General features: G+C 36.0%; 1 protein-coding gene, 1 non-coding gene and 2 pseudogenes across 2 annotated transcripts; 2 read left to right on the top strand and 2 right to left on the bottom strand.

The window, feature by feature from the left end:
* The first annotated feature begins 1,278 nt into the window (after window positions 1–1,278).
* LOC110733766 lies at window positions 1,279–3,672 on the top strand (annotated as a pseudogene).
* Window positions 3,673–4,621: 949 nt separating this feature from the next.
* Window positions 4,622–5,395, bottom strand: LOC110733767 (annotated as a pseudogene).
* A 3,495-nt stretch (window positions 5,396–8,890) lies between these two features.
* LOC110733768 lies at window positions 8,891–9,633 on the bottom strand. The gene is made up of 2 exons (XM_021913830.1): window positions 9,552–9,633; window positions 8,891–9,471 (listed from the first exon to the last, which is right to left on the bottom strand). Exons 1-2 carry the CDS (start codon window positions 9,631–9,633, stop codon window positions 8,891–8,893), a joined length of 663 nt encoding a protein of 220 aa, XP_021769522.1.
* A 9,517-nt stretch (window positions 9,634–19,150) lies between these two features.
* TRNAI-AAU lies at window positions 19,151–19,223 on the top strand. The gene has a single exon. It is a non-coding gene; the product is annotated as a tRNA-Ile (tRNA).
* Window positions 19,224–21,222: the final 1,999 nt, after the last annotated feature.

Raw genomic sequence — 21,222 nt, forward strand, 5'->3', positions numbered from 1 at the left:
TTGGTACTAATTTCACATAATTGATTTACCCCAAATCATTTAGGGACTAAGACTTTATTGTTATTGTTGTTGTATTTCAAATAATTAATTGTTTGGTATTGTTGCTAAACTCTCTAGATGAATTTATTAGAGTTTACGACCCGTATGGTAGCCAATAATGATGGTAATGGACTAATGGGAATCAATTACATGTAATTTTGTAAGAAATGCCTTAGCTTGTCAATATTCATGGGAATGTCTGTCCATCCATGTGTACCCTTTGGGTAATATTGAAAATTTGGAAGAAAAAAGCGAGTTAGGGGATGGAGTTGCATACCATGGACAATATAATAACTGGACATTAACATCAAACTAATACGTCGTTTGGTTCGCAGTAATAATCAAGGGGAATGGGATTCCATGAGAATCATCCTCTTTGTTGTTGTTTTTTTTTCCATTTCTATCATTCCCTTTCCCCTTTGATTACACAAAAACTTTCTACTCCCATTCCCCACCCCCCTAGCCTTTCCCATTCCCTTTCCCCAACCACCACCGTACCCACATCAGCCATCCTCACCCACTTCTCGCTGGAACATCGCCGCCCCTCACCGGAATGTCGCCGCCATCTCCCGTCCCTCGCCGCCCCTCACCGGAACCTCGCCGCCCCTCCTCTCACCCGAAAATCATTCCCTCACCCACGCATAACCCTCCCCTCCACTTAGATCCGTCGGCCGCACCTCGCCAACCCTCGCCGATGATCGCATCACCTTCGTTGGGGTCCACAATGGCAAAGATCGGAACCTTCTAGGAGGTTTCGATCATGGGTTGGAGGTTCTGGTTGATTTAGCCACAGAAAATGGGTCCTCTTGTCAACCAACCCTCGGTGTTGCTGTTTGACGAACTTCACCAGGTCGGGAGGGGGGCGGTGAAGGTCGGAAGAGGGACGGCCGGTTCCGGTGTGGTGTTGGTTGGGCGGTGTGGTGGCTGGAGAAGGTGGAAACTAATGAAGGAAGGGGTGCAATGGTTGTGCTGTGGTGGTTATATGGTGGTTTCATTCCATTCTCCTCCATTCTCACCAAACAACACCCTAAATTCTAAGGGTTCCATTCCATTCTCCTCCATTCCCTTTCTGCATTCCATTCCGATTCCCTTGTGCGAACCAAACGGCCCCTAAATTCTTAAAAACATACAATTACGCTCTCAATACCGAACTAAACAACTGTTATAAGTTTTGGAATAATATGTTTCAGACTTTACTAGTGTCTCATTTTTGTATTTTATTAGTATTAGGCTACTGTCATGGCTTTGATAATACGAAATTGGATGATTGGTAATACCGATGTGGATGAAGAGTTGCGGCTTATGAGAAGTAAAAATGAAGCACTACGTGCTCAAGCAGCTGATGTTAACACTCAGCTAGAGGCTGAAGAAATGCAGCCTGGCAGGAAAAGGATGCGTCAAGTTGAAAATTGGTTAAAAAGCGTCGAAGAGTTAGAGGCTGAGGTTGGATACCTTGAGCAAGATGTTGAAAAAGGGCAATTTTCTTCACGTAAGATGTTGAAGAGAGATATTGTTAGCCTAACTCAAGAGATGGATGATCTAATGGAGCAGGGAAATTTTCCTGGTGGACTAACATTAGATGATCATGCATCATCGAGTGTGCCATTGGTCACATCGAAACTTAAAGGTAGATTGTTTGAAGAAAATTTGAGAATGATTTTGTCGTGGTTACTAGATGAATATGTGTAGAATCGGGGTGTATGGTTTAGAAGGCATTGGGAAAACAACATTAGCAATGCACATCCATAACAAGCTCCATGATGATGTCAAAACTTCATCAGTACATGTTTATTGGGTGACTGTGTCACATGAAAATACAATAGTCGCGTTGTAGGACAAAACTGCTAAAGCTGCAAAGGTGGATCATCTTTTAGAAGGAGAAACTGATCAGATTAAGAGGGCAGCGGTGTTGTCTAATGCTTTGAAGAAAAGGAAGAAGGTTGTGTTGTTTCTTGACGACATGTGGAAGCACTTTGAGGTAGAAAAGGTTGGAGTTCAAGTAGGAAAAGATGAATTTAAGTTGATAATAACTAGTAGATCATTAGATGTTTGTAGAAGAATGTTGTGTAAGCGACGAGTCAAAGTTGAAACTCTTTTTGAGGAGGAAAGTTGGGAGTTATTCTTAAAAAAACTCAACTTTGATGATCTTTAACTGGAGGTTACAGATGTGGCAAAGTTGGTTGCCAAAATGTGCTAGCTTACCACTTGGGATTCTAACTATAGCTGGAAGTATAAGGGAGGTAATTGATATTCATGAGTGGAATGATACTTTGGAGGAACTAAGTGATCCTACGAGGCATCACGATGACATGGAAACTGATGTTTTCCCAATTTTGGAACTAAGTTATAATCGTCTGAATGATGCTAAGTTTGTTAGAGAATTGAGCTGATGTGAGATAATAAATTTTTGGGTTTCAGATAGTTTGTTAGAGAATATAGAATCGAGGGAGAAACAGTTAGACAAGGGACACACCTTTATGAATAGACTAATCAATGCAAGCTTGTTGGAATCATTGGATTCTCAAGGAAAGTTTGTGAAGATGCATGACTTGATCAGAGATATGGCCATCAAAATAGGTAGTAATACTCATCATTTCCTGATAAGATCTAGATTACAACTAACTAGAGTACCAAATGTAATAGAGTGGACTACGGAAGACCTGGTGAAGGTTTCGTTGATAAGCAATCACATTGCTGTTATTCCATCCAATATTTCACCAGTGCGCCCTTATCTTTCAACCTTGTTGCTAAAAAATAATCCCTTAACGTCTGTCCCTAATTCGTTCTTTTTGCACATGAAGGGCCTTTGCTTCTCAGCTGAACTCAAGCACCAATTAAGAAGTTGCCAGATAGTATTTCTGAACTGGAGAATCTCTCAGCTTCGGAAGTGATATGCTGTTCAAAATTAATTTGTGTGCGCTCTTTAACAAAGCTCGTAAAGTTAAGGACGCTGAATATGAATTTTAATGAGTCTCTAGAGGATGTACCTCAAGGGATTGAAGTGTTACCCAACTTGAGGTTCCTTGGTTTGGAAAATTATGAAAAACTTTGTGTGCCATTCCCTATTTTATTAACAGGGCTTTCTTACATCAAACACTTGGAAATTGGGCATGGAATCAAGACATTGTAGGGAAGGATTTGATGGAACTGCAACATTTGAGGAGACTTAAAGGTTGCTGGATGTCAGATGTCCGCGATTTTAATAGCTATATAAGATCTCAACATTTTCATCAGTTAAAATACTATCAATTTTACATAGCAATGACATCATCGACTCACTATAATAGCTTCATTGATAATGTGTTTGATAAAAATGTGGTTATATATGACTATAGCAAGGACCAAGAAGGTAAGATCATACCTATAGTGCTCCCAGGCAATATTCAATTTCTGTAACTATTTCGCGCTAATTTGAGCATTAGAAACCTTTTGGATGTTGTACCATCAATGCATGATTTATCAAGATTGTCAAGGATCTGGATTGGTTACTATGAAGGTCTGGAGCACGTATAGTCATCTGCATCATCTTCTGAGCTTGAACTCCAAAGCCTAAAGGAGCTCAACCTTTCAGAACTGGCAAGTTTCAAAGTGATAACAGTCGATGGAAAGCCTCCAAGTGGTGCTCTCAACGATCTTAAGAAATTAACCATGGAATACTGCAGCAAAATTGAGGCTCTCTTCACGCCGAGTATTCTAAATCAACTGCGAAACTTAGAGGTTCTTGAAGTACAAGTATGTGAAGCTTTGAAGGAGATCGTTTCACTATCTAACAGTCTTGAAGATGCAGGAAATGTTGGTAACCAAAATGATACTAGTACGAGTATGATCTATCTCCCGAAGTTGAGGATCTTACAACTAATTTATCTTCCCAATTTGGTTACTATATGTTTGAAGAGGCTTTTGGGCTATGATCACATTGAGGATATAACAATAATTCAGTGTCCTTTGCTCGAAAAACTCCCTCTCTCTTTACCACTCCTTGACGATGGACAGCCATATGATGCTCCTTTATCACTTAGAAAAATTGTGGTTGAAAAAGAGTGGTGGGAGATTCTTGAGTGGGATAATCCTGATTCTGCATACTTGCTTCGGCCACTTATTGAGTTCACAGGTTTAAGTTGAACATTCCTTTGGCCACTTGTATTATTGAGTACATTCACAGCTTTGAACATTGCTTCGGCTAATTAGTTAGTTTGTTTTAAATTCCACCTTTGAGCATTAACACAAAAGAAAGCTGCCTCACAACCAAGAAAAAAAAAAGTTGAGAAAAAAAGTAAATGTTGCCTCAATGTCATATAGTATATTGATTTTTCCTTCATCTAGTTTAACTGTTTTGGCATTTTATTAATCATGTAATAGAAATTTTTAGGAAGATAATATTGTAGTTTTCATTATCGCTAAAATATAGTCTTTGGCATGTATTTGAAGTTGAGAGAATATGAGAATATTTGTCATGTCTTTCTCATTAACCATTAACCAATATATATAAAAGTATTCTAGCTTAAATTAGGGAGCTATACACAGAATAATTACCAAAGATAATTACAAAACAATAAATACATAAATAGATTATTTACATAATCTAACACACCCCCGCAGTCAAAACGGGAGGCTGACAAACACGGAGACTGTCCCGAAAATCATCAAATAAAACTTTAGGCAGACCTTTAGTAAAAATTTCTGCAATCTGGTATCGGGATGGCACATGTAGGACACGAACTTCGCCCCGTTAAACTTTCTCACAAACAAAGTGTATGTCCATCTCAATATGTTTAGTGCGCTGATGTTGAACCGGATTACTAGAGAGATAAATGGCACTAACATTGTCGTAATAAACCAATGTTGCTTTCGAAATAGGACAATGAAGCTCGAGCAACAAATTTCGAACCCAGCAGGATTCAGAAACAACATTTTCAACCCCTCTGTACTTTGCTTCGGCACTGGACTTAAACAAAGTGGGTTGGCGTTTTGAAGACCAAGAGATCAAATTATCACCAAGGAAGACATAGTACCCTGATGTAGAACGACGAGTGTCTAGACACCCGCCCCAATCGACATCCGTGTATGACATAATAGAAGAAACAGATGACTTATATAAATATAATCCAAATTCTGTCGTACCTTGGATATATTGTAGAATGCGTTTCAACGCATCCATGTGCTCAACTCGTGGCGAGTGGATAAATAAGCAAACCTGCTGAACCGCATAATAGATATCCGGCCGAATGAAAGTTAAGTATTGCAAAGCACCACATAGGCGCCGGTAAGAAGTAGGATCATCATACAAGGCACCCGCTTGAGTGCTCAATTTGCCTTTGGAGTCAATAGGAGTAGTCGAAGGCTTACAGTTCGCCATTCCTGCTTTTTCCAATATTTCCTATGCATACTTCTTTTGAGACAAAAATAAACCATTTTTATCTCTAGTAACAGCAATACCCAAAAAATAGCTTTTACCCAAATCTTTCATTGCAAATTTAGAGCTAAGCTGTGAAATAACATGTCGTCGGAGAGACTCCGAAGAAGCTGTAAGCACAATGTCAACAACATAGAGAAGAATATAGGCAGTAGCATTACCATGCTGATAAATGAATAGTGAGTTATCAGATTCGCTATGAACAAAGCCGATAGTAGCCACAAAATCTGCAAACCATTGGTACCAAGCTCTGGGTGCCTGTTTCAGACCATACAGTGACTTTCGTAACAAACAGACATGATCAGGTCTAGCTGGATCCTTGAACCCCATAGGTAGAGATGGCAATGGATCAGATTCGGATCGAGTGGAGCTTCAACCGCATTCATCCATCATTCCAATCCCATCATCCACATTAATCCATCACCCGCTTCACCCATCATCCATATCCGTCCATCCATCATCCGCGGATGAAACTGGTGGATCGAGTGACTAATGGATGAACATTTTATGGAAAAAATTTCGCATAAAATTTAATTTATGGTTATTTCTACCGTAAGTTATTATTATTTTTTAAATAAAAAGGAAACACTAACTACATATTCTTTGAAAAAATTAATTTGCAACAAACAAAGTATTTTTATTTTATATTTTAATTTTGTTAATTAAAATTCTTAGATTAAAAATCTTTATATATGTTAAACGGGTGGGTTGATGGTTAGCGGGTGAAAAAATCATTACCCACATCTGATCCGATCCATCATCCACTTCATCCGTCACCCGCTTTTCATCCATTTATTTCGGGTTTTCGTCCATTTATCTTAAGCGGGTGGATCGGATTAGCGGATATTAATCTAATATTGCCATCCCTACCCATAGGTTGATGCATGTACATAGTTTCATTTAAATTACCATGTAAGAAAGCATTTTTAACATCCAATTGATGAATTGGCCAAGACTTGGATAAAGCAATGCTAAGAACCACCCGAATAGTAGCCGGTGTAACAGTCGGACTAAAAGTCTCATCGCAATCAATCCGCTCCCTCTGAGTTTTACCATCACCAACAAGACGCACCTTATGTCTCTCAAACGAGCCATTAGACTTTGTCTTATGCCGAAAAATCCACAAAGATCGGGTAATATTGACATTAGGCGGTCTAGGAACTAAGTCCCACGTACCATTCTCAATAAGCGCATCATATTCTTCCTGCATAGCAATTTTCCAATTATAGTCATGAATGGCGTGAATCGGGTTCTTTGGAATAGGTGATATAGAGGAAGTAGTGTGAAGGGCTCGGTCTTTGTATTTGGGATTCGGCTTGACTATCCCATGTTTACTTCTAGTAGCTAGCCATAGGATGAGATGATGTAGGGTTGGAGGGATGAGAGGAATAAAGAGGGAAGTGAGGGGGCTGCCCTGCGACAGAGGAAGGAGGCTGTAGCTGCTGCCTTGACTTGACTGCGGACGCAGGGAATAACCCGCGGCCAGGCAATAGCTGCGTGGCTTCAGCTGCGGGCGCAGGCCCTTGGCTGTGGGCTGGTGAGTGAATGTCGCAACCGGGTTGCGGAGTGTGCTTAGAGAGCTAGCACTAGCAGCTCGATCAGCACCCACACTAGCGCCCGCGGTTGACTTGGCGGGGATAGTAGGGGCTGTAAAGCCACACGCTGTTGGGCGCTCGTGGGGTCTGACCGGTCTACTTGGTGCGGGCTATTGGAGGGAGGTTTGAGGCTAGTAGCATGAATATGACGAAGTAACGGATTGTCGAGAGGACTCAGACTATCTCCTAAAAAATCATAAAAATGAGATTGAGGAGAATGAATTTTAGAAAATGGGAAAACCGACTCATCAAACTATACATGTCTTGCAATGATTATTTGTCGACTCGAAATATCATAACACTTATAACCTCTATGATTGCTTGGATAATTAACCTAGAAATACGGAAGGTGTAGAACGCGGTTGAAGTTTGTTAACCTTGGTAGAAGGTGAAAGAGGATAACATAGACAACCAAACACCCTAAGATAAGAATAGTCAGGATGTTTTTGATATAAAATTTGAGTAGGAGACTTATAATCAAGGATTTTTGTCGGTAAGATGTTATGAAGATAGGTAGCCATTTCTAAAGCATGATGCCAAAAGGAGGGAGGCATAGAGGCATGACAAAGAAGAGTTCGAACGATATTATTAATGGTCTTAATTTCACGTTCGGATTTGCCATTTTGAGGAGAAGAGTAAGGACAAGATATGATAAAAACCATCCCATGTTGGTGACCAAATTTAAGAAAAGGGTCGTTTTTAAACTCGGTTCCATTATCACATTGGAAAGCTTTCACCTCCCGTTCAAATTGGGTACGAATATAGGTTCTAATTCGAAGAAACAAGTTATAAACTTGAGACTTAGAGGCAATTGGAAAATTCCACGAGTAGTTTGTGTAATCATCAAGGAAAAGAACATAGTATTTGTGCCCAAGAGAACTAGATACGGGAGAAGTCCATAAACCACTATGAATTATGTTAAAAGGCATAGTAGTATGAGATTCCGAATCGTAAAAAGGCATTTTTACTAATTTTCCCAAAGAACAAGAGTGACAAACATCAATATGAGCCTTATTACATTTGATTAATTGACTACTATGCAAAGAACCTAAAGTTGCATTTCGCGGATGACCCAAACGGGAATGCCATACACTAGGAGAAACAATTGCAAAAGCTGACGGAGATGAATAAGAAAGAACTTGACGATCCGAGAAGAATGGATAAGATCACCACTGCTATCACATCTCACTATTTTGCTCCCCGTCTGCAAATCCTTCACAGAAAACCCAAAAGGATCAAACTCAATTGAAACACTATTATCAGTAGTGAATTTTCAAACAGAAATGAGATTTTTGATAAGTTGTGGAACATGAAGAACATTTTTGAGTTGGAGTGTATTTTGATTGTGAGATTCGTGACCATAACCTTTAATCAAAATTTTGCTACCATTACCAACAATAATAGGTATTAATGTTTTTGCGCAAATGAACATACGAAGATAAATTACCTTGAGAATTGGTCATATGTGACGTAGCACCGTGTCCATGTAGTAGTTCGAATCGGCCATGGACAAGGTATGCATAGCTTGTTTAATATTCGTCGGAACATAACTCGAGGGAGATGACCCCATGAAGTATGCTTGCGGTGGTCGTGAACCAAGAATGTCGAGTTCTTGACCTTGGGCTGCGGGCTGCCACTGATACGGGTCTGGGCCCTGTGAGGGGTAAGGGCAGGGCGGTGTGGCCCAGCGCCCTGGGCTCTAATAATGTCAGGGAAGGGGAAACATCTACCCCTGCCCAAACTACTACTGTTGCTGCTGTCGGGGTTGCTACTAGGTGTTCCGGCCAGTGGCGCCGGTGCTGGTGCTCTTCCCTTTGCCACCGCTTCCTTTCCCTTTATTTTTTCAACCACCATTGCGAGAATTTCTACCACGAGATTGTGAAGAATTTTGTGAATTTTTGCCATTGGATTGTGAAACCGTGGAAGAGGCGTGAGAAAGATGAGCCTCCTCGGTGGGTTCACTAGTAATGTCGGTTGCATTACCTTGCTCCTCAAGTTCAAGCATGGATCGCAATGCATCAAAGGAAGGAAGAGGATTGAGATGCCGAACGGACGTTCGAAAGGGTTCATACTCCTCCGAGAGACCTTTCAAAAGCTGCAAAGCCATTCGATTGTCGGAGACCTTATCTCCTACATTCTTCAAACTATCGGCAAGGGTTTTGAGACGTGTGCAATAAGGTTTGACACCATCAAATTGTTCAAGCTTTGTGTTTGTGAATTGAGCATCCAATTGTAATGCCCTAGCCGACTTGTTGTTGTGGAAAAAAATTTCCAAACGATTCCAAGTATCAACTGCTTTATCATCCGGATCGATAAAGGAATTTAGTAAGTCATTGGTAATCGTCCCATAAATCCATTGACGAACAATATCATCAAGTCGCTGCCATAAAGCTTTTTTTGCTACCGTAGGTTTGGATGGTTTGGCTGTGGGATAATATGATCAATAACCATATTAGCGTGGCAATGGAGTTGAAAAAGAGTCGACCAATTATTGTATTGCAAACCATCATAATCAAGAACAATAGGAACACATGTCTTGATGTTGGTGACTAGGGTAGCTGGATGAAGCTTTGAAGAATCAACCATGAAAATTGATGGAGGCCAAATGGAGGAAGAAAAAGAGAGAAGAAGAAGAGAGCGGAAGAGCGAATTGAATTAGGTTAGGGTCGTAACCTAGACTCGTGATACCATGAGAGAATATGAGAATATTTGCCTTTCACTTTAACCATTAACCAATATATACAAAAGTATTCTAGGTTAAATTAGGGAACTATACACAAGATAACTACCAAAGATAATTACAAAACAATAAATACATAAATAGATTATTTACATAATCTAACAGAAGTTTGTAAATCTGTTCTTAACTTTCTATATCTAAAATCTAAAGATAGCGTCTCGCCTTATATGATCAGATTTGTGAGCTTGAATTACTAAAATTGTGAGTTAGCATGGGATAGGATGGGTTAACTTGGTTCTCTAAACCATTGGTTTTCATCACCAAAAACTAAATCATTGGTTTCTGTCGCATAGCATTTGACACACTTAACATATCATTTTAGGGGATGCATAATGTGACAACATATTGATGAAAGTTTAATCAACGCATTTTGTGTGCGGCTAGCCACACAATGTGACTGCTTGTAAAAAAACAAAGTAACCTTCTAACACCGACTGAGTACCTCCTATAATACTGACCAAGTAACCCCTATAACACCGATAAAGTAACTCTTATAATAGTGACGGATTAACCCCTATAACACTAACCCAGTAACCTCCATGATGGTTGGCCACACTATGTGGTCTGCCACATATAAGAATTTGTGAAGTTTAATATGCTTCGTATTTCATGAGATAGAATCGATTGCAAGATCAAATCTAATCGGGTCATTGCAATTTTTCTCGAGTGGGATTAGTTTCTAATGGCTATAGATGTAAGGGAGGATCACTTTCTACAAAGATTAATGGTAGACACTATGTTACTTGGACTCTAGGTGCCCTTGTCCGATACGGATACATGTCCAAGTGTTTGATTCGGCTATTTTTGAAAAAAATTCCATAATTTTGAACTAAAAATTAAGTTTCCATGTGTCACACACTCACACCCATGTTCAAGTGGTGTGAGTCCAACATATGTAGTTGAGGTGGGATGAAGAGTTTGATTAACATAGGTTAGATATTAAGAATACGTACTGAATTACTGAATACAAATTGAGAAGAAGCTAAATTTAAACAGGATAGCTTGGAGTTTTAAAGCTACTACTCTAACTAATGAGTGAATATTACGTTATATTATACTCCATACTGAGTGAAAACTATACTAAAGAGTGAACACAGGTTAGCTTGGAGTTTTAAGAACTGTACTTTTAATAAAGAGTGAAAAATATACTTAAGTAGTTAAATGACAATAGAGAAAAACACTAGGGCGTAGAGGGCTGGAGGATGCTGCACAATCATCGTGTACGTACATGGGCCGGATGTGGAATAAGTTAAAGAATAAATTGGGCCACTAAATAGGGTTAGGCCCTAATTCAAGGATGCACTTTCTCAAAAATGGAAGCCCTACATTTCATTTTCCATAAATATGTAAGAAGATCAAACTTAATTCATCTTTCATCTCATGATTCTCATCACCAAGAGTGATCTCACATTTAAGATTTTTCACATTAATACAATAACAAACATTTTAATGAACTACTTGTACATATAAGGTCTATAACCATGATGGTTACAAAGTTTGGTGCTATCTTTCAACCAACAATCAAAGATGTACTTGTCATACAACCTTATTTTCTACGAGGTATTTTCATTGCCTCAACTAAATTAATTGCGGCTATTTAAAAATTTTTCACTCCACGTTTTATACTTACAAAAAACATTTGTGTAACACCGTCTAATCATCATATGACCACTTTTGTGTATTGCTGCACATGTCTCATTTTCTATTTCTTTTAATCCAATTCATGTATATGTTGGTCTTATAATGATAAGATGGTTTTATTTAATATATTTTATTAATATTATTAATTATACGACATTAACAATAACACCATAAAAATGACCATCATAACCTCAAGAAGGGAATAAATATCACTAGGAAGAGTAGCAAAAAATATCTAGGGAAATTTTGAGAGTGTGATTCTTGTAACCTTCCCTACACTCAAAATTCTTAAACTTAAGTAAGCCTACCAAATTAAATAGTGGTATTTCGTTATATGTCTTGTTCAACCAACTCAACTAAAAACTCAATCGTTTTATACTCTATCACAATTCAACTTATTTTAGAAAATTATCATTACAGCATTTATTTTTTGTTAGAATTAAACCTATTAGACAAGATTATAGATATTCAAATGAATTTAGATATAACTTTTAAATTTTCTTCACTTATTGTTGAATATCTTTAATTGTGTATGATGTGATCCTTGTGTCTAGCTTTGCACCAACCCTCCTCTACATTATGAGGAGGGCTTGTTAAACTTATGAAAATTACGGAGTATGTGTTTGGAAAGTATAAAATGAGAAGAAGTTAACACGATCCCACTTGGCTTTTTTTTGTTTTGTTTTTTTCTTTCCATATACATAGGTGTAAGTAGATTAAAGCATAGCTGGTCCGTCTCCCTATGCTGGAGTGTCTTCCTATGGTATAGTCGTTAGTTTTTGTTAATTTAGTTGTTTGTTTATGTTTAGGTTTGTTTGTGTGTTAGGGTTTATCAAAAAGGTAATCATGTTTTTCCCTATAATAAGTTCGTTGGTAAAGATTTGTTCAGGATCGCAATGGTTGTCAAGTTTTTGCGTATGTTCAAGAAACTTAAACACACACAAGGATAATTCAAGCCTAATTCTCTATGGGATTCGTCCACCGAGAATTAAACAAGAAGACGAGTAGATTAATGAAGTTAAAGGTCACACCACCCCTTAATTAATCAACTTGAACAAAGCTTAAAGAACCTAATCACCAAATTCAAGAAACGAATGTTTTGATTGCAAAACAAACAAATACTTTGATTTATTAATCTGAAAAATTCTATATCTAAAATTCATGAAATTACAACTATTTATAAACTAAAAACTAACTAATTCTAAGTCTAATAGGAATAGGACAAGTCCTTAGCCTTTAGCCCCAAGTAACCCAAATAAAATAGGAAAACTAATTCTACATAGATTAGGAAACTAATTCCAATTCTACTTAGATTAGGTAACTAATTCTACTTAGTCTATAATTCCTAAAATAAATAAAATTAATCCTAAGTGCTTAAATCAAGAAAAACCCTTTCAAGTGAAAGGTAAAAACTTGCAAGAAAAAACTAATTAAAAACCACTAACTAGAGTAAGTAAAGTGATCCGGAACTTGAGCTTGTACCAGACACCAAGTTCCTTTGCTTGAACCGTCCAAGAACCGCCAATTTGTAACTTCTAATGAGTTAATGTTCAAGTTTAGGTTTTCCTTGTAAAGATTTAACAAACTTTCGAAGTTCTCAATATTCAGATCAGTTTTCAAATGCGTTCAAGTGAATCAGGTGAAAATCATTCTTACGGCTACAACAAATCATTAGACCGTCTCTCCAAAAAGGTTGTATATTCCAGCGATGTATGTGAGAGATGTACCATAGTGCAAGATCTATTCAACGATCGTAGCTTTGATGAAGGAAACTCTAATTTGATTCAATTTTATGTATTTGTTAATTTAGATTTCATTTGTAGATGTCGTATGGCTTTTAGAATTGATTTGTTTCAAAAAAAGATTAAAGCATAGCAGAACATTTTATTTCATGTGAATGAGATTAATGGAAAAGAGAAATAAATATTTGTAATTAGTATTGAGTCTCTATCAAATAAAAGATAATTGTATTATCAAGATGTAAGTGATAAAATAAAAAGGTTATTTTCATTAGAGCAACTACAATGATTGGCTAATTCACTTAATAGCTTGTCATGACACATCTTCTTTTTAAGCTATAACAATTCTAGCTATTTGTTGTTCTAATGGTTAAGCTAGTTGTAAATTAATTTATTTTAAAATTAATAATAATTTTTATCTAATAAATATTTATCAAGCTAATTAGCTTCACAAAGCTAATTTGCTTGCCAAAGCTAATCAACAAGATGTGTAACAATGGTATAGCTACTAGCTTAAGATTTTTAATATTTGCAAGCTAGTCCCTTTCCCAACCATTGGAGTTGCTCTTAGCATTTTCTCCGGAAAAAAGGGGAAAAAACCCAACAACAACATTAATTTAACATGGGATTGATGGATAATTGTTTTTCACCAACTTGGATGGTTAGTTTGATGCAAACCCTAAAAATTAGAGACAATTCAAATGCTGTTTTATCATAATGTACGAAGTTCAATTAATTTAGCTCGAAGATTCTCATTAATTAATAATTTAATAGTAGATGCTTATTGATTAGACCTTAATTAAACGGGCTCTAAGCAAAACAACATCAATCGTACAATTAAATTGACCAACAACAATTTGATCCATATATTTTCAGACAACTAGTACTTTAATTCTATGCCATTTTTGCCAGGCCCTCCCATCCACTTGGCTTCGATTCCGTTAACGTAAGTCAATTTGTAGAGGAATAGATTGAAAATGTAATTATTTTCAGTCAATTATAAACATAATTAAAATTTGAGAGAGTGGATGGTGGAGTATAGCAAATAAGAGGACAACACTAAGATTTTATGCATTCGAAAAATGTGCACTCAACTATTTTCAGCTAAATGCAAGGATATATTTTCTTCACCTATCTATAAAAATAATAACTAAATACGGAAAAAAAAAAAAAATTATTAGTAAGGGTAATTTTGTTAAGAGTACTATCAATTATTATTTTTTTTTAAGGCAACCTCATTTGTTCATTCGAGTACCCTTCTACTTATGTTTTGACTATTAAAAGAATAACTCCACTTGTTTAATCACATTTATAAGAGTAATCTCCTTTTTTCCATTGGAGTAACACCCCATCTGTTAAGGTTATACACCAACAAATTATCGGAACTAATCTACGTAGTCCAGCTAAGTTTCAATCAAGTCCAATTAATTCTAATAATTGTCAATGATTTTTTGGATCAAAGTAATCTAATTGGTAAAAGTATAACAAATTGGCCGCGAATTACGAAAAAGAGCAAACTCTTATCTTTGTTTTAGTCGAATTTGGGTGATCGAAACCTAGTTGTAAAATCATTAAGCTCATTGCAGATAATCATTAGGGGTGCTCTCTATCTATTCACCTTAAAATCATTTTAATTCAAAAGCTTCGGATAATGTTCAATAAGATTCATTCATTTTTAAAACATTTACTCACTTGTTGTATACAAGGTATGTGTCTAGCCAGATCCAATGAGTTTCAATTCAATAAGGTGAAGAAGACGTTTTTAAAATAGTAGATTCTTCTTGTTTAGTAGTAATCAAGGCAACTGATGAAACTTATTTTAGCTCACTCCAACAATGTTTGCTTCGATTAGGTTTTGCATATGTTGATAATTTATGATCAAAATTAGATTTTGGCTCTCTAATCATATACAGAGTATATTAAAATAACTGTATGTTAATTAGTTCGTATAGATTTAAATAAGGAAATTATTTAAGGTAACATAGTGCTTATTTATGAGTTTTTGACGAATTAATTCATTCAATTCAATTTAGATATTTTTCAAACTAGACATATTTAAAACTCGACAATTGACTTAAATAAAACTTGAAAATTATAATAATAAAAAAAAAAAAAAAACCATGTACACAGAAAAGAGGTAAAAACATGCAAGAAGACAAGTTGACTGTAAATGATGCAAGTAATGTGATAGAATATCAAGTTGAGTATGATTTGGTTTGTAATGTTCAACTACCCTAAGCTAGCAAGCATATCTTGAGTAGGATGGAGTCTGTCTATAAACAGTGCAACTGATTTTATTTTGTCAAATTAACCAATCTCTTTTTCTATATCTATCATAGTCTCATGTGCAGGTGTCAAGCTGGGGGGGTCCTGTCCCTAAGACTAGGTAGCTCGAACCAAAGCCAGTAATGGCGGAAGACATTAAACATATTGCATCACCACATTTCATATTTTTGATTGGACTTTGCGTGGAGCAGGGATTTTACAAAGTTTTTATGTAACCTTAGATGATGAGAAAAGAAAAGCCCTATAATGCAATGTTTTTAGTGTCAATTCAGGTTGACGGATCTATTTTGAATCGTGTTGAACAATTTTGGGTTCAAAACAAATCGAGTTAAAACGAGTTTGTTTGGTCGGTTTTGAAAATTAGAGGTCAATTCAATTCGGTTAATTTTTATAAGCTTTCAAATTAGGTTGGGTCGTTAGGGGTGGGTTTTAATCAAAGCGACTCGTATTTGGTTCTAATTTAAATAAGGTGGGTTGGAAATAGTCACTCTAGTTAAAATGAGTTTGGGTTCATATGAGTTAAGCTGTAATAATTGGGGCAGGTCATATTTGATTTTGGCTAAAGTGAGTTAGGTTGGAAACATTAAGCTAAATTAAAGCAGGCTCTGGCTCATTCTAGCTTTGGTTGTGTCATAATAAAATTGGTGGTAAATAATATCGGATATGAATGCAAATGAGTTTATACACTTGAGAACAACTCGCTAATAACAAGTTTTGCTCAAACCTGTGTTCAAATTATTAGTGTTTGCAATCATATATTCATATATCTCGTTAATAGTTTGTTTGGAATGAAACAATCTTATTTATTTTGATGGAACAATGTAAGAGATATGTTTATTCGGTATTGGTAAAATGGATTTACTTGGGTTTTCATAGGTTGAAAAGATTTGAAGTCATATATGATTCCAGCTAAATGGATTACAAATTGTAAACGGTCCTGGTATAATGGCTATAGGTTATTTCATTCTAGTTTTTATTTTTTGTTTGTTTGAAATAGTTTTGGGTTGTAAAGAAATCAAATTAAACGGATCACCATATTTGAATATAACTAGTTATGGATTAAACTGTATCAGTTTATAGTCGGATATAGGTTATATGTTCAATAAAAATTAACAACAACAATTTTTAGCCAAGTCGATTCCCGCACAGTCAAGGCAACAACGGGTAATTTGGGTAAAAATATTCACATGATTTTGTTTAATAAGGTTGATAATTTAATATATATCTCCATGGGTTACAAATAAATTTCACTCTCGAGTTTCTTGTATGCAACACCTTTTTTCTTTTTCTTTTTTCTTTTTTTTTTTTATTTTATTTTTTTTTGCCTACACTTTATATGTATACTCCTTAGTCCTTTATAATTTAATATATACATCAAACCATTATTATTATATGTTGGTGTGATAAAATAAACAATAAATGTACATAAATTAGTTGGAAATTCATTTATTTTTCAAATGAGATGTTGTGGGTTTGTTGATAATACATGCATTTAAGTTGAACGCTTGTAAAAAAAAAAAAAAAAACTTCTTATACTCAACCAGTCAACCCGTGTGTTTATTGATTTGTGTACAAGATATTACTCGATGATTATGAACTTTAATCATTCAAATTCTTCTACTTTCCATTTTGTAATTAAACTTCACTAAATCACTATGTTATCCCCTCCGTTCACAATTATCTGCAAAATTTGTCATATATGGGTGCTCTCTATTATGTGCAACAAATTTTTTTTCTTTCCTCTTTTAGTAAATTTTAAAGAGTAAAAAAAGACACCTTACCCTTACTTTTATTTTTTAACTTTGTTTAACATCTTTTAATTACACTCACTTTTCCACCTTTTTCCCACTCATAAAAGGGGGCCCTCAATTTTCCACCTTTTTCTCACTCACTTTAACCCACCCAAAAACAAAAAAATAAGGGACCACTTCTTTCCCTCCTTTTTTCCACTTAATTAAACCCACCTAAACTTAATTAAACTCTACTAAAAGTTTTGCCTAGGAGTCCGCAAAAAGGACGTTTGATGCTGATAATCGTGGGTGGAGGGAGTATTTGTTTTAACTCACCATTAATCACGAAACCCACTAGTTTTTTTTTTTTTTTTTTTTTTTTTACACACCTATAACTAACCAAAATCCACTTGTTGTTAAATCCACTTTAAATCATCTAAACCTCATTATTTATTTTTTATTCACTTCTCTTAGATTATTATTAAATTAGAATATGTATACTTCTTCTGTTCTTTGACTCATTTATTCTACTTATAATAAGTAAGAATTGTTTATATCTCCTACAAACAATTGAAATACCTTATTAAATTGTTAACACCACTTTAGCATTATTTTGAGAATCCGTACGTGTTGAAGGCCCTCCTTCCACCCATGTGAGATAGGTTTGATTTTCATTCCAAATAAGTGGGATTCATAATCTCGCCCCTAGTACTACGTACAAATATTCATAAGATTGCCACAAACAATACAAGTGTTGTGATCTTCACTTAAGAATGAAGAGAGTAAGACCCTTTTCTTTTGGACTTATTTTCAATTTAGTTCAGTTCAACTTAAAAGAACATGGCCTAATTTGTACGGATTACCTTAATTCCTCCTATCAGCTATATTGCCTATATATACCACATGAAATGTAACTTTCAATTTAACTAAAAACTGCAAAAATAAAATTAGAGAAACACATATAGTTTACCCTCACCCTCCCTGTCTATGGACTACAGTACTTTTTACAACCCTAATAACAATTCTTCCTCTTCATCAACCCCAATATTGATACCCTCTTCTTGTACAAGAAGGGCTACTAATAATTCTAGAAATGCTAAGAACAACAAGGGCAACAACAACAACAAGGCGGCCGGCGGGGTGAGGCTATCGACCGACCCACAAAGCGTAGCGGCGAGAGAAAGAAGGCATAGAATAAGCGACCGGTTCAAGATGCTACAGAGTTTAATCCCTGGTGGTGCTAAGCTTGACACTGTCTCCATGTTGGAACAAGCCATTCAATATGTCAAGTTCTTGAAAACTCAAATTTGGTTGCATGAAGCCCTCATTAACAACAACAACAACAACAACGTTACTAATAATAATAATAATAGTAATGATATTTATAACCAAGATCATTATGATCATAAATTTATTATTAATACTACTAGTAGTACTACTATGAACAATGATGCATACTATTATGAGCAATATTGTTACGCACTAATGTATGATTGTAATAACAACATTGGAAATTATGAAGGTGATGGTGGTGGTTGTAGTGTAGGTGAAATCGAAGGTGGTTTCAATGGCGGTTTTCATAACCCTCAAGAGATCAACATGGCGGCCGCTACTAACTACCGTACAATACAACTTTCAAATGGTTGTAGTTTCCATGTTCATGGTCAACAAAATATGTAACTATTAGTAATTTCAATCAATTAAATAGTGATTATATGTATGTGGAGGTAATTAGCTAGTGTAAAATTTAGTGCATGTGATGTGTCTGTACTTTTATTTTAATTATGCTACATTATTTACATGTTTGTTTATCTTTGGTAGTGGGGGTCGATTTATGAAGTTGTTTCATCAATCAATTGTAAACGTATGATGTTATTTAATGAATAATGAATAAGTGTCATTTAATAAGTGAAATATATATAAGTATCATTTAAATATATTTTTTTTTGCACTTGAATTAATATTCTGGTCCTGTAGCTCAGTTGGTTAGAAGTTGGTCTAATGAGCCGAAGGTCGCGAGTTCGAGCCTCGCCAGGACCACAAACCTCTATATAATTGTGAATTTTTTAAACTTTTTGAAAAACATTTTCCTTTTTTTATTAAGGGGTTGAACAATATGGATGAATTTCCAATTGTGAAAAACATTTTGGTATCAAAATCAGTAGAAAAAAAGGGAAAGACTAGGACTAAAATTGGGAATGAGAAAGAAACTTATGTCAGTTGTTGTAACATTTTGAGTCATGTCAAAGAAAAACATATTGAATCTCGTATTTGTAATGATTGTTGTCCTTGAAATTAATAAGAAAATGAGCAGAAATATGTCATTTCTGTGAAAGGAAGGGATTAGGACAAAAACAAACAGTTGCCATGAATCAGTTCCAGAGTGAAGCAAATCTTATTCCCATATACAGATATACTCTAGCTAACTCCATATATAAAATAAAAATATTACTAGCTACGAGTACTTTACAAAAAAAAAAAAAATAACTTCTCATTTATCAGACATATACTATATCAAGTCACCAAAAATCCAAAATAACATAAAATATTGTAAAAGTAAAGCTAATTAAACTAGTTCGACTATGATTCGCTAACCGATGTGCCCATTATACCTGATCTCTATCCACTTTTAGGACATTACAGCATTGAAAATTCAGGCCCAACTTTTTGATTTCCTGTATAGTCCACAGAATGCTTATATCATTTATGTCCTCCTTTCGTAAGAATTTATGTCCTCCTTTTGTAAGAATTTGATCAAATTCATCGAGTCTGAATAAAGAAGCACCTTAGAAAACCCCATAATGAACACAATTTTAAAGCCTCAAAACAAGTTTGGGCCTCCGCATGCAGAGCGGAAGTTGCAAGTCCAAAGCTTGCTCCCGCATCAAAGAAATCTCCTTCATTAACCCTTGCAGCCCATCCAAAACCACTTTTACCACTTGTTTTTTCCCATGAGCAATCAATCTGATGTGTACAATCCGGTTGACCCATACTTGGATAGAAGATTAAATTCTCCTTTCCAATATGAACCTGGCAGAAACCAGGTGGTTCTTGGATCTCTGTGTCTAGAATATACAACATTCATAAGGCAGGTAAGTCCGGTTTGTTGAACTCCTGTAGACATTGTAACGCTTCCTCGATGTTCCTATTCAAAGTGCTAGGGCCTCCACTATCTCCACGAAAGAGAGTTGGTTTCTCGTGACCCACAGGCCCTCTATGGTTGCAATAAAAGTGGATATTGCTGAACTATGGATCCCATCCCGACTATAGAAAAGCAGGATATAAGTTTGAATCCATTCCTGAAGTGAAATGGAGATGGATTCATTAGTTGTATGGCCATCACTTACGTGGACATTACTCCACGCAAATTTTGCCAAATCACAGAACTTAAAGATGTGTTGTGAGTTCTCATTTTCCATACCACAATAGTCACATAGAACATTCAATTGCATACCTCGCTACTGTAGGTTCTTTTTTTGTAGGAATGGCATCATAGAAATCAAAGGTTTCCTTGCTATGGTCTCCAAATGATTTTAAGGAAATCAAAGGTTTCCTTGCCATGGTCCGATTCTTGATTTTTTGCTTTTTGTGATAAAAAACCATACCCAGTTTTAATCGTAAACTTCCCTAAGGAATGATTAGCCTACTACATGAAGTCCTCCGCCCTAATCTTTGGAAGTTTCATCCCTAAAATTTCCTGTGCGCTGTTCCACTCAAATTTCTCTCTAATAAACGAAGCCTTCCATGAACAAGAATTGGGGTCAATAAAGTCTTTGACCTTCCATCTTAGACTTTCATGTAGAGTCTGATTCAATTTGACCACTGGCACTTTCCCATTAACCCATTTGTTGCTACAAGCAGGAATATTATCACCATTCCCAATCTTCCAACCAAAACCTGGTAGGAAACGATTGGCAAATTGCTGGAAACCTCTGCGAGCATAAGAAATAGGCCCAAGCACCTGATTTCTAGGTATGCCATGACACAAGACACAATTTATTTTTGTATTAAAACCCTTAGTTGCCTGAAGTTGGGGATT

The sequence above is a fragment of the Chenopodium quinoa genome, unplaced genomic scaffold (genome assembly GCF_001683475.1).
Source record: "Chenopodium quinoa cultivar QQ74 unplaced genomic scaffold, ASM168347v1, whole genome shotgun sequence".
NCBI lineage: Eukaryota > Viridiplantae > Streptophyta > Magnoliopsida > Caryophyllales > Amaranthaceae > Chenopodium > Chenopodium quinoa.